At 42.0% G+C, this 16,856-nt stretch overlaps 1 protein-coding gene across 1 annotated transcript; it reads right to left on the reverse strand.

Moving 5' to 3' along the window:
• On the reverse strand, positions 1-15,882 carry LOC139168215 (antihemorrhagic factor cHLP-B-like). The gene is made up of 7 exons (XM_070753726.1): positions 15,512-15,882; positions 13,087-13,197; positions 11,153-11,237; positions 8,627-8,790; positions 5,078-5,188; positions 3,261-3,362; positions 1-764 (listed from the first exon to the last, which is right to left on the reverse strand). Exons 1-7 carry the CDS (start codon positions 15,710-15,712, stop codon positions 528-530), a joined length of 1,011 nt encoding a protein of 336 aa, XP_070609827.1. The 5' UTR covers positions 15,713-15,882; the 3' UTR covers positions 1-527.
• Positions 15,883-16,856: the final 974 nt, after the last annotated feature.

Here is a 16,856-nt window from a genome sequence, read left to right on the forward strand (position 1 = left end):
TTTAGAGTTGAACGTTTTATTTAGGAAGTACCTCGTGCCTTTTGCTGTCAATATATTGGATTTTGTTCAACATTTGCCCCCGTAAAATAATGTAGCATGGTGAAAAATTCAGGGGGGGGAATCTCTTAAGGAATAGAGGTAATGAGTAGATATTGTTGTCAAATGTTATGCATTTTCTCTTTATTTTAAAAAAGGAAGAAGAATTTTGTCTTTGGGGCTAATATAACTTTTGTTCACGTTTCTTCATGGTGGAACAGAGAAAACTGAAAGATGTTAAGTTGGCAGTGAGTGTCTGCAGTTCTAAAAGCAGAAAGGCACAAATACAAAACCTCTTTCTCGTAACAACAATAGGTAATCACAACACTTGGCCCAGACTGAAATGTACCAGGGTAAAACCCATTTTTGGGAATCAAGATTTCAATTCAGATTTGGAAAAGGGCTTTGCAAGAATCAAGATTTCAATTCAGATTTGGAAAAGGGTTTTGCACTAACTGGGCGGCTTCTCTCAGCTCTCTGGCATGGCTGGCTTACACCTTGAAGTGATGTATTTTTCCAGGACAAAGGGGTATAGCACGTGGTGGCCCTGGTGGCGATGTTCTTTTGGCCAGAGGGACTGCAACTGGATGTTCGTGAGAATGAGACTCGTGCGAGGCGCCTGTATGGTTGTGTGAATGGGCGAGGTCCAGGACAGTATTGTTGTGTGCTGCGGAAATAACTTGTTTTCCAAAGTGATGGTTGATCAAGTGGGTGTGAGGAGTTCCCTCCTGGAAGAAAACAAATACAAAAGAACAACATGCAAACACAGATGAGTCTTCTTCAGCCATTGAACTATGAGCTACGATGGCGTAGTGGTTAGAGTGCAGTACTGCAGGCTACTTCTGCTGCCTGCTGCCTGCCTGAAATTTGGCAGTTCAAATCTATCCAGGCTCAAGGCTGACTCAGCCTTCCATCCTTCTGAGGTTGGTCAAATGAGAAGTCAGATTGTTGAGGGCCATATGCAGACTCTGTAAATTGCTGTATAGAAACCAGTAGCAACCTGGCGGCCTGGCAGCTACCCGGTCTGCCATGCACCCAAACTGGCTTCCTCGCCATTGGCACTGCCATCTTGGTAATAATAATAATAATAATAATAATAATAATAATAATAATAATAATAATAATTTATTAGATTTGTATGCTGCCACTCTCCGAAGACTCGGGGCGTCTCACAACATAGCAAGAGTACAATACATTACAAATCTAATATTAAAATTTAAAAGGTTAATTAAAAAACATTAGTATAACATAATCACTATCATAAAATCATCAATTACACAATCATACACACTCAACCCAATTTATCATACTACAGAGGTCAGAAAAACAACCCCACGCCTGGCAACAGGGGTGAGTCTTCAACATTTTATGGAAGGTGAGGAGGGTGGGGGCTGTTTGAATCTCTGGAGAGAGTTGATTCCAGAGATCCGGGGCCGCCACAGAGAAGGCTCTTCCCCTGGGTCCCGCCAACCGACATTGTTTAGTCGACAGGACCGGAGAAGGCCAACTCTGTGGGACCTAATCAGCCGCTGGGATTCGTGTGGCAGAAGGTGGTTTCGTAGGTATTCTGGTCCGATGCCAGAAGGTTTTACACTGGGCATGCATGAAACATCTGTGTTTTAGCACTGTGCATGCGTGAAGTGAGCGCAAAGTGTGGGCGTCTATGCAGCATGCCACCGAGTGAAATGGCAGCAGTTAGTCCTTGAATTAATAGAGGACCACTCTTTTTTTTTTAATTGTAAAAAAACTTCCAGCAGATGTGGCTGGTAAATCCACAGTAACTGAATTTAAACATTCCTGGGAGAAACATATATCCACACTAAAATAAAATACAGGAAATAGTAATAGGGCAGACTAGATGGACCATGAGGTCTTTTTCTGCTGTCAGTCTTCTATGTTTCTATGTAAGGTATATGCGGAATGGCATATAAATTAGATAGATAGTTAGATAGATAGATAGATAGATAGATAGATAGATAGATAGATAGATAGATAGATAGATAGATAGATAGATATTTTTTTATAACTGCAGTTTATTAACTGTATAGCATGGCAATTAAGGGGTCAGAGTTAAACTGAGGAGATTAGATTCAAACTCTTCCTGGCTAGATAAATTTCAGATATTCTGTCTCAGCCCAACCTACAACCCAAAGGGTCATAGGGAGGATAAAAATAATAATCTCAGAGAAAAGGAAGTATATAAATAAAAGAATCTGTGTTTGACAAATCATAAAGGCTGCATTATGCTAAGCTAAGATCAAACAATTACATTACTTGACATACTACATATCTGTTGTGGTTAGCTCTGGCCCAGCTCCTGCCCCAAGGAATGTGGAGGTGGAGGTGGGGGAAACACCCACATGCCACAGGCCTGTTTTGCTCCTGATAGAATCTGCCAACGAAGTCTCCTCTGACCAAGGAAGCATGAGTGACAGGGAAGAGGGGAGTTTGGCAGACAGCCCAGGAGGAGATCAATCTTCCTTATCATCCCCGGATTCTGAACAAGAACTTATGACAGACCCACGCATGCAGAGAGTGATGCATAGGAGAGAACAACTGAAGGATTATTACAGGAGGGAAGTGAGGCCACCTGTGGTTGGGTGGGGCTGCTGTAATTAGTGCTACAAATAAAAAGAGCAGCATGCTGATTTAGCCTTGTGGAAGTTTATCTGATTCATAGTTTCGTCAAGATCGTGGTTTTGCTGTTTCCCTGTTCAAGATTGTGTGTGGACTTTCTGAACTTTGGAATTGGACTCAATTTCCCAGTTACTGGGCAAGAAATTGGATTGCATTTAACCTATGCCTTGTGTGTACCAGAAAATCCCTTTGACATTTTAAAAGGGAGTTTTTTCTGCTTTACTGTTGATAAAGACTTTTGGTCTTCCTTCTATTGTGTGGTGTGTGTCTTTCTGGACTAATTACCCTGTAATTACAGGTGGTTGGGACACCGGCAGAACACATATCACAGCATCTGATGATGTGAAAGGATGCAGGGGAATCTGTAGCTGGAGCAGGAAGTAAGATTTGAGCCCCTTATATGGACAGAATGGATAAGAGAAACTGACATATATATGGACTTTAACTTCCAGAATTCCCCAGCCTGCTTACTGGCTGGGGAACTCTGGGAATTGAAGTCTACACACTTTAAAAATTGGTGAGGATAAGAAACTTGGGTGTGGAAAAAGGGGAAGGAAGATGAACAAAATTGCATTTATCATACATACCTTGACATCAAAGATGACACAGTCCGACTCATAGTTTTCATCTTTAGGTTTTTCAGGGGCATCATCCGGTCTAAACACAGTCGCTCTGCAGAATCCAATATGCTGGAGAGAAGGAAGGAGAGAAGGAAGAATTAAGATATGTCCAAGTGAATCCAAAAAACTATTAGTGAACTAAAGAATCTGGTCAGATCACAACCCAGTTTGTTAGAGTACTCGGCATCATTCCCTTCTTCAGAGGTTGACAGGAGGGGGGTTTTTTTGGGGGGGGGGGTTTGTCATTATTTCTGGATGAATTGTGAAGAAATTGATGTTGTGCAGAGTTTAAAGTGTAGGATATGGGCTGGTGAGAGCTAGATACAAGTCTCTATTTCTCAATGGAATATTTGGCCTTGCATATTTATTTGGAATGTGATCCTGTTTTGCTAGGAGGGAGAGAGGGAAAGAAGAAAGGAACGGAAGGAAGGAAGGAAGGAAGGGAGGGAGGAGAGGGGCATGGCCAAACACCACGGCAACACAGAGTTCCCCACATTCCACGGGGGAACCCTGATATCCACGTCGCCTGGGAACCTGGCTCAATCTGAACCAGGTCGGAACCATCTTGGAGGAGTGGTAAAGAAGAGAGGCATCATCGGAAACCGGTGGAGGGTGGCAACTCCACCTAGGGAGCCAACACAGATCACTTGACTGGCAGCATTGGAAAACAACTCGTAGAAGTCATCCAAGCCGCAGCTGTCACAGACGAACTGATTGACTGTTTTCAAGGGATTGGATGTCATCTAGGGAAGTAACTAAGATCAACTGCTGGTGAGAAGTGCAAGAAATTGAAGCCGGTGATTTATTCTGCCAAAGAAAAGCGTTGGGAATATTTGTTTAAGCTTAAAGGGGGAACAAAAGGATTGAAGAGTATTTTTAATATTTGCGGCTGTCTAGCAATTAGAAAATCATGGGGGGGAGTCGGGAACTAAGTTAAAGAAAGTGGCAAGTAAAGCCTGATTTTGAGAACTTTGAGACTTGGTGGAGATCTAACCGATTGGAAGATCAGAACAGAAGAGAATATTTTGTATAAGAGAGAGAGAAAAAAAAAGAAAAGAAAGAAAGAAAGAGAGAGAGAGGAAAGAGAGAGAGAAAGAGAGAGAGAGAGAGGAAAAAGGGGAGAGAGGAAAGAGAGAGGAAAGAAAGAAAGAATGTAAGAGAGAGAGAGACAGAGAAAGTACATAAGTAAGAAAGACGAAAGAATGAAAGAAAGGAAAGAGAGAGAGAGAGAAAGAAAGAAACAAACGAAAAAAGAAAGACAGAAGAGAGAAAGAAAGAATAAAAGAAAGGAAAGAGAGAGAGAGAGAAAGAAACAAACAAACGAAAAAAGAAAGAGAAGAGAGAAAGAAAGAAAGAAGAAAGAAAGACGGAAGAAAGAAAGAATGAAAGAAAGGAAAGAGAGAGAGAGAGAAAGAAAGAAACAAACGAAAAAAGAAAGACAGAAGAGAGAAAGAAAGAAAGAAAGAAGAAAAGAAAGAAGAAAAGAAAGAAAGACGGAAGAAAGAAAGAATGAAAGAAAGGAAAGAGAGAGAGAGAGAGAAAGAAAAAAACAAATGAAAAAAGAAAGATAGAAGAGAGAGAGAGAGAAAGAAAGAAGAAAAGAAAGAAAGAAAGAAAGAAAGGAGAGGAAAAGAGGGGCAGAGAGAAAGAGAAAGAAAGAAAAAAGAAAAAGACAGAGAAAGAAATAGGAGGGTGGAAGCGAGAGAGAGAGAGAGAGAGAGAGAGAGAGAGAGAGAGAGGTGGCAATTGCTCAGATAGGATTGGAGACGACCCTTCTCACTTACTGCTTCTCCTAGAGGTTTGGGATGGCAGTGATGATGGCCGTCATGGACTTCCTGATGAGTGCAGTTGGTCTCCACAATAGCAAACTCCACATAGAAGGCTTCAGGGTCATGCTGAAATCAAAGCAAGAGACGTTTCAGTTGGGTTGTGCATAGAAATGGCAAAAGTGAAGAGCTGGGAGAATAGAATTTTAGTCCTGTCTCCGGCAATATCCCACCATCACCCATTGTCACCTGTTCCTACTGAATTCTCCAGCTTCCTTTGGCAGAGGGAGACGTCATTTGTGATCCCCAGAGCTCCTAAGAATGATCGATTTCTTAGCTTTTACATGGCTGATTCATTGCTTCTGTTATAGTATATTTCTTCCCCCTAGGCCATTACAAGTTATGCATGGTATGTTTGTGTGTAGGTTTTGTTTTATTATAAGGGTTTTTAGTTGTTTTCTTAATTGGATTTCTACATACTGTTTTTATCATCGTTGTTAGCCGCCCCGAGTCTGCGGAGAAGGGTGGCATACAAATCCAATTAATAATAATAATAATAATAATAATAATAATAATAATAATAATAATAATAATTTACAATAGAATAGAGCTGGAAGGGACTTGGAGGTCTTCTAGTGAGTCCATCCCACTCTGCTCAAGCAGAAGAACCTATACCCAGTGATCAGTTAGGTCCTACAGAGTTGGCCTTCTCCGGGGCCCGTCGACTAAACAATGTCATCAGGCAGGACCCAGGGGAAGAGCCTTCTCTGTGGCGGCCCCAACCCTCTGAAACCAGATCTCCCCAGAGATTAGGATTGCCCCCACCCTCCTTGCCTTTTGTAAACTCCTTAAAACCTACCTCTGCCGTCAGGCATGGGGGAATTGAGATATGTCCCCCAGGCCTATATAGTTTATGCATGGTATGTTTGTGTGTATGTCTTGCTTTTTAAATAAGGGGTTTGTAGATATTTTTAAATATTAGATTTGTTGTACATGGTTTTTATTATTGCTGTGAGCCGCACCGAGTCTACAGAGAGGGGCGGCATACAAATCTAATTAATAATAATAATAATAATAATAATAATAATAATAATAATAATTTACAATAGAATAGAGCTGGAAGGGACTTGGAGGTCTTCTAGTGAGTCCATCCCACTCTGCTCAAGCAGAAGAACCTATACCATTTATTTATTTATTATTTATTACACTTACCGTATATGCCGCTCACTCCAAAAACCAACTTTGAGCGGCTATTTCGAACAAGTGGCAGTCCAGTCTCTTTTTAAAAACCTCCAGTGATAGAGCACCCACAACTTCTGGAGGCAAGCCGTTCCACTGGTTAATTGTTCTAGCTGTTAGGAAGTTTCTCCTTAATTCCAGGTTGCTTCTCCCTTTGATTAGATGCCATCCCGTTACTTCTTGTCCTGCCCTCTGGTGCATTGGAGAATAATTTGACCCCCTCTCCTTTGTGGCAGACCCTCAAATACTGGAATACTGCTATCGTGTCCCCTGTAATTCTTCTTTTCTTTAGATTAGCCGTGCCCAAAACCTGCAGCCTTTCTACGTAGCATTACTTCAAAAGCATTACTTGGTGGCTGTTTCTAAGCTTCACCTTGCTGGGCATTGGCCTTAATTATATTTTATCCATAAAATGTCAGTGTATCCTTGTTCATTTAGAGTCAGAGGCTTGGAATGTAAATTTATTAAAAGAGCCGGCTACAGCCTCTGGTTCTTGAAAAGTGATGCATCCCTAGTTTCTGGAATTGGGTTGTTTCATTACCCAAAACTAGGTAACATCATCGATGTGAGTCTATCATCGGTATCACTGGTGATGTTACCTTGTTTGGTTAACAAAACGTCTCCACCTGAGCTCAGAGGGCACCAAGGACCCCTCATTTCAATCCTGGGCTACAAATATTCTTCTTTGTTGGTATCTGGTTCTTTTCCTAGGCTTTTGCAGAGCATAATTCCTAACCCCCTCCCCATGGCCTCCTCATAGAAACATAGAAGACTGACGGCAGAAAAAGACCTCATGGTCCATCTAGTCTGCCCTTATACTATTTTCTGTATTTTATCTTAGGATGGATCTATGTTTATCCCAGGCATGTTTCAATTCAGTTACTGTGGATTTATCTATCACGTCTGCTGGAAGTTTGTTCCAAGGATCTACTACTCTTTCAGTCAAATAATATTTTCTCATGTTGCTTTTGATCTTTCCCCCAACTAACTTCGGATTGTGTCCCCTTGTTCTTGTGTTCACTTTCCTATTAAAAACACTTCCCTCCTGGACCTTATTTAACCCTTTCACATATTTAAATGTTTTGATCATGTCCCCCCTTTTCCTTCTGTCCTCCAGACTATACAGATTGAGTTCATTAAGTCTTTCCTGATACGTTTTATGCTTAAGACCTCCTCCTCCTTCCTCTTTGTTATATGAAGTATCAACTCAGGAAGCTCAAACTGCCCAAGGAACTATTGATAAAGTCTGACAGAGGAATCATTGAGTCTGTCATCTGCACCTCTATATCTGTCTGGTTGAGTTATACAACCCAGCAAGACCGACACAGACTTCAGAGGATAAATCAGAACTGCAGAAAAAACAATGGCTGCCAACCTGCCTTCCATTGAGGACCTGAATGCTGCACGATTCAAAAAGAAGGGTGTGAAAATATTTACGGACCCCTCGCATCCTGGACATAAACTGTTACAAATCCTATCCTCAAAATGTCACTGCAGAGCACTGCACACAAAGACAAACAGACACAAGAACAGTTTTTTCCCCGAATGCCCTCACTCTGATAAATAAATAATCCCCTCAACACTGTCAAACTATTTACTTAAGTCTACACTACTATTACTACTAGTTTTTTTCTCCTCATTCCTATCACCCATTTGCTCCTACTTATGACTGTATGATTCTAACTTGTGGCTTGTATCCTTAAGATTTTTATTAATATTGATTAATTGACAGTGATGGCAAACCTATGGCACGGGTGGCACAGGTGGCACGCAGAGCCATATCTGATGGCACACGAGCCGTTGTCCTAGCTCACCTCCAACATGCATGTGTGTGCCAGCCAGCTGATTTTCAGCTCACATGGATGCTCTGGGAGGGTATTTTCAGCTTCCGGAGGGCCTCCGGGAGAGATGGGGGGCGTTTTTGCCCTCCCCAGGCTCCAGGGAAGCCTCTGGATGCTGGGGTGGGTGAAAAACGAGTCTACTGGGCCCACCAGAAGTTGGGAAACAGGCTGTTTCCAGCCTCCAGGGGAGGAGGAGAGGCAATTTTTGCCCTACTCAGGCATTGAATTATGGATGTGGGTACTCGTACAGGCATGATAGTGTGCGCGCGCACGCACTTTTGGCACCCGAGGGGAAAAAGGTACACCATCACTGCCCTATGACAAGTGTTGTGCCTTATGATTCTTGACAAACGTATCTTTTCTTTTATGTACACTGAGAGCATATGCACCAAAGACTTGTGTGCCCAATCACACTTGGCCAATAAAGAATTCTATTCTATCAAAGTAAGAGGCCATCAAAATTCCTTTTTAAGTTTTGCATACTAACTTTGTGCTGCCCTCTTGAAATCTCAAGGACTGCATAAGCATGGTTCGGCAATTTTTCATTGTGTTTATGGAGCACGTAATCCACACATTCTTCCACACGATGGTCATTCAGAGGCAGCAGAATTGGGCAACTCGGACAGTGTCTCAGTACATCTTCCACAGAATCTGAAAAGAAAAAAAAAAGTCAAGAAAGGTATTTACCGAGACAGAAACAGATTAACAGAGTTGGAACGGACCTTCTGGGTCAGGGGTAGGCAAAGCTTTTATTACAAAAAAAAAATTACTTAAAGAAAAAGTGCCCAACACCAATAAACCCCACCACCATTTAGGGGGTTAAATTATTTGCAATAAGTTTCAATCTCTTCCTTGGCTCCAGTTTACATTTCTTTACATACAAAAAGTGATTGGAATTTATTTTTCACATTGTCATCATAAATTCTACTTAAGATATATTTTTTCACCTTATTCCATCGTGCCATCAGCTTCTCCAATTTATTTTCATCAAAGTTATTTAATCTTATTTCCATAGTTTTGAAGTGGATGTGGTCCACCATGTACCAGTACCAATTCTGGATTGTCCATTTATTACTATCCTTCCACCCTAATACCACTACTGCTTGAGCGCTTTCCAAAGTTGCTGTTTTGATTTCTTTAAATTCTCGTCATTCCCCATATTTAGCTAGCATTGCTAATTCTTTTGTAATTATCCAAATAATGTTTAGCATATTGTTAATTTCATTTTGTACTTCCTTCCAAAATTTTTGAACTTCAACGCATGCCCAGAGCATATGACATTTGGACTTCAACTCCCAGAATTCCTCAGCTAGCATGAGGAATTCTGGGAGTTGAAGTCCACAAGTCATAGGAGAGCCAACTTTGCCTACCACTGTTCTGGGTCATCTAGTTCAACCCCCTGTCCATGCAGGAGACCTTACACCACTGATGGCAAAGCTTTTGGTTCGCGTGCCAAAAGGGCATGTGCGCATTTATTCATTTCCCCCACACACATGTCCAAGTCCTCTATGCTGCCTCTGCACATTAGCACACTCCCACCCCATCACCGGGCATGTGCACAGGCCGCACTGAAGCCTGGAATGGTGAAAAAGTGACCAAACAGGCAAACAGGATGTCTGGAAAAATGGACTTCCGGTTTGCCCATTGGGCTGATTTTCACACTATGGGGCTTCAAGAAGCTTCCCTGAAGCCTCTGGAGGGCAGAAAACAGCAGAATGGGCAAATTGGCCTTGCCCCCAGGCATAGTTCCCTCTAAGCTGAGCAGTGAGCAATCGCTCACTTAAAAATCATCATCAAACCTGCCCAGAAGCCGAGAGGGAAAGAGTGAGAGGGAAGGAGAGAGAGAGGAAGAGAGGAAGAGAGAGAAACAGATAGAAAAAAGAGAGGAAGGAAAAGAGAAAAAAAAAGAATGGGAGTAAGGAAGAGAGAAAGAAAATCAAAATCTATTTTGAAACTAGCTCAACTATTTAAGTGGCATTTTGATATTGATAGAGTTGCCCTATTATGAGCTCACTGTTATAGACACACAGTACTGTATTTTATTTTGAAATTCTCTGAAGCAAAACAGGGTGGGTTTTATATTTATTTATTTGTTTGTTTATTTGTTTGTTTGTTTGTTTATTTAATATTTCTGTGCCGCCCAGTCCCGAAGGGACTGCCGCTCAGACACTATACTTTTCCGCCCACCCCCCAAAAAAATTAGAGGGAACACTGCCACCAGGGCTGGGGGTCCTAAATCAACCACTAGCTTTTCCATGTATAGGAATTGGTATGAATGACTAGTATGTGTGTTGCTGAACTGTTTTTTTTTTAGTTTAAAAACGGGTCCAAAGACCAGCCACAAGAATGGTGGAAGGTCTTAAGCATAAAACGTATCAGGAAAGACTCAATGGACTCAATCTGTAGAGTCTGGAGGACAGAAGGAAAAGGGGGGACATGATCGAAACATTTAAATATGTTAAAGGGTTAAATAAGGTCCAGGAGGGAAGTGTTTGTAATAGGAAAGTGAACACAAGAACAAGGGGACACACTCTGAAGTTAGCTGGGGGAAAGATCAAAAGCAACGTGAGAAAATATTATTTGACTGAAAGAGTAGTAGATCCTTGGAACAAACTTCCAGCAGACGTGGTAGATAAATCCACAGTAACTGAATTTAAACGTGCCTGGGATAAACATAGATCCATCCTAAGATAAAATACAGAAAATAGTATAAGGGCAGACTGGATGGACCAGGAGGTCCTTTTCTGCCGTCAGACTTCTATGTTTCTATGTAAGAAGAAAAGCTTTGAATGAGAAGGGGAAAATACTTTTGAAGACTGCTTTTGTTTGAGATCAGGAGACAAACTATAGCATAGGTCGGAAAGTGGCTGTATTAACATCAGAACTGTTCAACTGAGTTTAAATGGACATGGAAAGCTAATCAAAACTAAAACTAAAACCCAGGAACGTTATCCCTTGTCTGGCCTTCAGTTGCCTTGGAAAATAGAATCCAAGAGGAAGGAAGACGAGTTACCTGGATCGGAATGGCATTTCACAAAAAGTACTTCGGAGGCGCTCGCATCGCTGAGAATCTTGACATCACAGTCTCCTTCAACAGCCTGGAGAAACAAAGGCATCATATTAAACTTAACATGATTTAACTAACCATTTTGGGTTAGTGCTTTACAACTGGTACTTCTGGGGGATTTATAGCATTAGTAAGGTTTATTATGGTCCAGTGCAGCATATTTCATGTCCCTAACAGATTGGAGATTATTAAAATGTGCACAGTGCACTAGTAACTTGGGTAGACTAATTTCTGAGATGGCATGATTAGAATATCTCATGCACTGTGGTGGACTGTAGTCTGGATTCCCAGGTGGGAGAGGTTGCAGTCCAGAGAAGCAAGAGACAGCAAAGTTTAGACACTTAATGTTTAGACACTTAATAATAACTTAATGTAAACCGCTCCAAACCTGATTGCAAAAAAAAAATTGACTTCAACAACAGAGTGGTCAATGCCTAGAATATATTACCTGACTCTGCAGTTCCTTCCCCAAACCCGCAAAACTTTAACCTCAGACTGTCCACCATTGACTTCTTGCCATGCCTATCGTCCCTGCCCCAATGTTCCATGTATTTGTAAAATATCATGTACTCATAATCATGCTTGTACTATATATTCACAATCATGTTTATACTACATTTGTAATTTCATTTGTAATCATACAGACACATTTATTTATTTATTTATTTATTTATTAGATTTGTATGCCATCCTTCTCTGAAAAATTGGAGAAGCTCACATACAAATAAATAAAGAAAAAATATATATCCGTTTGTGTGCATACGTGTTCAGTCACTCAATTTACTCCTGGTAGGTTGGTAACGAAGCAGTGGAAGTGATGTGCTGGTGCCTGGAGGCTGTTGGGGCCTGGATGGGTGTCAACAAACTCAAACTCAACCTAGACAAGACGGAGTGGCTGTGGGTCTGGCCTCCCAAGAACAATTCCATCTGTCCGTCCATTACCCTGGGGGGGGGAAAACTACTGACCCCCTCAGAGAGGGTTCGCAACTTGGGCGTCCTCCTCGATCCACAGCTGACATTGGAACATCATCTTTCGGCTGTGGCGAGGAGGGCGTTTGCCCAGGTTCGCCTGGTGCACCAGTTGCGGCCCTATTTGGACAGGAAGTCATTGCTCACAGTTGCTCATGCCCTCATCACCTCGAGGTTCAGTTACTGCAATGCTCTACATGGGGCTACCTTTGAAAAGTGTTCGGAAACTTCAGATCGTGCAGAACGCAGCTGCGAGAGCCATCGTGGGGCTTCCAAGATTCACCCACGTTTCTTCAACACTCCATGGCTTGCATTGGCTGCCGATCAGTTTCCGGTCACAATTCAAAGTGTTGGTCATGACCTTTAAAGCCCTACATGGCATTGGACCAGAGTACCTTCAGAACTGCCTGCTACCGCATGAATCCCAGCGACCGATAAGGTCCCAAACAGTTGGCCTTCTCCGGGCCCCGTCGACTAAACAATGTCATTTGGAAGGCCCCAGGGGAAGAGCCTTCTCTGTGGCGACCCTGGCCCTCTGGAACCAACTCCCCCCAGAGATTAGAACTGTCCCCACCCTTCCTGTCTTTCGTAAACTACTTAAGACTCACTTATACCCCCAGGCATGGGGGAGTTGAGACACTTTTCCCCCAGGCTATTTTTTATACTTTGTTTTATGTTTGGTATGAATGTTGCTGTTTCGTTTTTAAGTAATGATAGGGTTTTATATGTTTTTAATATTAGATTTGTTCCACTGTTATATTGTTTTTATTGCTTTTGTGAGCCACCCCGAGTCTTTGGAGAGGGGCGGCATACAAATCTAATAAATAAATAAATAAACAAATAAACAAATAATAAAGAAGCCACCTGTCTTCTCATGAAATCTTACATGTTCAAGATCTTCAAATACTTACGTGGTAATGCTGTGGTCTTACGGTACAATTCTCAAGAGGAGTTGGATCTAACACATGACAGACTGTCTCCAGAACTTTTATCTCAAGGAAGATTACCTCCCCATGGGGTCTCTAAAATGAAAAATTAAGATGAGAATAACTTTACACACCTCATATTTCTGTCTCTGTTGCCTTAACGGATGTTCAAAATTGTTTCAATTTACACACAAGTTAAAGATCTCATCTTGGTTTTTTTCTCTGCTTTAAAGAAAATACAGTGTTCCCTTGATTTTTGCGGGGGATGTGTTCCGAGACCGCCCGCGAACGTCGAATTTCCGCGAAGTAGAGATGCGGAAGTAAATACACTATTTTTGGCTATAGACAGTATCACAAGCCACCTCTTAACACTTTAAACCCCTACATTACCATTTCCCATTCCCTTAACAACCATTTACTCACCATTATTACTGGTACTCACCATTGAACAAGACACTTAGTGATCCTGGTATTTATAAACATAATTATTTATTAACAATAATTTTTTTTTTGTTATTTATTTGCAAAAATTATTAGTTTGGTGATGACGCATGACGTCATCGGGCAGAAAAAAATGTGGTATAGAAAAAAACTCGCGAAGTATTTTTTAATGAATTTTTTTGAAAAACTATGGTATAGGCTATTCGCGAATTTCGAACCCGCGAAAATCGAGGGCACATTATACACCCAACAGGAAATTTCAATGCTGCCTTAAATAACCCAAGGGGATGAGTCGACAACAAATCTAACCAGTGCTCACACCGGATTCTACATATCCAAATGTATACAGAAAAACATTCTCTGTGCTGGTTAAACCGGGGTGGCGCAGCAGGTAGAGTGCTGTACTGCAGGCCACTGAAGCTGACTGTAGATCTGAAGGTCAGTGGTTCAAATCTCATCACCGGCTCAAGGTTGACTCAGCCTTCCATCCTTCCGAGGTGGGTAAAATGAGGACCCAGATTGTGGGGGCAATAGCCTAGCTCTGTTTAAAAAGTGCTATTGCTAACATGTTGTAAGGCACCCTGAGTTTAAGGAGAAGGGCGGCATAAAAATTGAATGAATGAATGAATAAATAAATAAATAAATAAATAAATAAATAAATAAATGAATGAATGAATGAATGAATGAATGAATGAATGAATGAATGAATGAATGAATAAATAAATAAACATGTTACGTGTGTAGTGCAGATCACGAGATGACCATCCTCATTTCTAAGGATCTGACAGCTAAAGAAGCAGGGGTCAGAAGCATAAGCATTCACTGCGATAGGGTCGGGGGATGGTGTGTCACAAAATAATGGACACCCATTGTCCGTCCCCATCTAGAAATTCAGCTAAAATGAACAAGTTGGACAAGGGGAGAGATGGGAACTCATCAAATTTGCAGATGACACCGAACTGGCAGGAATAGCCAACACTCCAGAAGATAGGCTCAAGATACAGAAGAATCTTGACAGATGTGAGCATTGGGCTCTATCTAACAAAATGAAATTCAAAGATGAAAAAAGTAAGATTCTACATCTACATAAGTAAAACAAAATGCACAGGTACAGTATATGTGGTATATTGCTCAAGAGAGGGATCTTGGAGTCCTTGTGGAGAACCATTTAAATATGAGCTAGCACAGCAGCTGCCGAAAAGGCCAACACAGTTCTAGACTGCATCAACAGAGGTATAGAATCAAGATTATATTAAGTGTTAATACCACTTTGTAATGCCTTGGTAAGGCCACACTTGCAATACTGCATTCAATTTTGGTTGCCACAATGTAGAGACTCTAGAAAGAGTGCAGAGAAAAGAAAGAAGGATGATTAGCGGACTGGAGGCTAAAACATATGAAGAACGGTTGCAGGAACTGGGCATGGCTAGTTTAATGAAAAGAAGGACCAGGGGAGACATGATAGCTGTCTTCCAATATCTCAGGGGTTGCCACAAAGAAGGGAGAGTCCAACTCTTCTCCAAAGCACCTGAGGTTAGAACAAGAAGCAACGGGTGGAAACTAAACAAGGAGAGAAGCAATTTAGGAGTAAGGAGAAATTTTCAGGCTGTTAGAACAATTAATCAGTGGAACATCTTACCTCTAGAAGTTGTGAATGCGCCAACATTGGAAGTTTTTAAGAAGGTGTTAGATAACCATTTGTGTGAAATGATGTAGGGTTTTCTGCTTGTGCCAGGGGTTGGACTAGAAGACCTCCAGGGTCCCTTCCAACTGTGTTATTCTATGTTCTATGAAATGGATGCTATGATATTACAGAGCATAGACTAGAAAGAGGCTGCAGATTGCCCAAATCTCAGCAGGTGGGCTACAAAAATTGTCTGGCACAACATCAACCCCTTCCCCACAAATCATCTAAGTCTAATTGATTTAATAAATGAAAATAGATTTTTCCCACTCCCATTGTACTTACCCGGGACAGTTTAACAGCACCCTCAATTATATTGAGAGTTTGTTTGTATCCGTGTAGATTATGCTTGTTGATGTAGTCCACAGCCTGGTGTGCTAATTTTTCTGCTTCTTCGCCGTTGCAGTCAAAGTCTGGTGTGAAGTGATGGCTCAACGTACATCCTATAATCTGACCCAGGAGCACGAGAGCTACCAGGGAATTCATGGCTGCGTTCAGAGCGGGTGTAGAAGGCGCCGAGGGAAGGAAGGAAGACTTCAGAGAGTCCGATGTCAGGTGCTCCTTTTTATGGAGTGTTTCTGTTTGCTATCCCCCATCACCCCACCTGCCACTTGCATTGGCTTCCTTGGGAGGATGCAATATTTGCCGAAGGTCCCGCAAACAAGAGGAAAGGAAAAATAAATATGTGGCGACATCTAGTCAAAGTTTGATTAGATAAGGGGGGGAAATGCAGATCGTGCAAAAAGAGGAAAGCAACTGTCCCAGCCATTCAGTCCTATTCATCCCAGGAATACCGCTGCAGAAAAGGGTATTATTTTAAGAATATGAAATTATATAGCAATGATGCACAAAGATAGTGTGAATTATATGAAAGGCTTTGTGTCAAACCTCGGCTCCATTACTGACCTAACTAATAGGGATTAATAGAGCTAATAGGAAGTTAAATATTTTTTTAAAAAAGTAATTTGTATACTAATAACAGTAAACACTAATAAGAAATGGAGGTAGATAGCCGGCAGACGGAGGGGAGCTTCCCAGTATTTTGCATTGAGTGTTACATGTATGACTACATTAGAGAAACATCTTTCAGCTGTGGCGAGGGGGGCGTTTGCCCAGGTTCGCCTGGTGCACCAGTTGCGGCCCTATCTGGACCGGGAGTCGCTGCCCACAGTCGCTCACGTCCTCATCACCTCGAGGCTCGACTACTGTAACGCTCTCTACATGGGGCTGCCTTCGAAAAGTGTTCGGAAACTCCAGATCATGCAGAATGCAGCTGCAAGAGCAATCATGGGCTTTCCCAAAAATGCCCATGTCACACCAACACTCCGCAGTCTGCATTGGTTGCTGATCAGTTTCCGGTCATAATTGGCTATGACCTATAAAGCCCTTCATGGCACCGGACCAGATTATCTCTGGGACCGCCTTCTGCCACATGAATCCCAGCAAATGATTAGGTTCCTCAGAGTGGGCCTTCTCCGGGTCCCGTCAACTAAACAATGTTGTTTGGCAGGACCCAGGGGAAGAGCCTTCTCTGTGGCAGCCCCGGCCCTCTGGAACCAACTCCCTCCAGAGATCAGAATTGCCCCCACCCTCCTCGCCTTTCGTAAGCTCCTTAAAACCCACCTCTGCC

This window comes from Erythrolamprus reginae, chromosome 5 (genome assembly GCF_031021105.1).
Source record: "Erythrolamprus reginae isolate rEryReg1 chromosome 5, rEryReg1.hap1, whole genome shotgun sequence".
Lineage (NCBI taxonomy): Eukaryota > Metazoa > Chordata > Lepidosauria > Squamata > Dipsadidae > Erythrolamprus > Erythrolamprus reginae.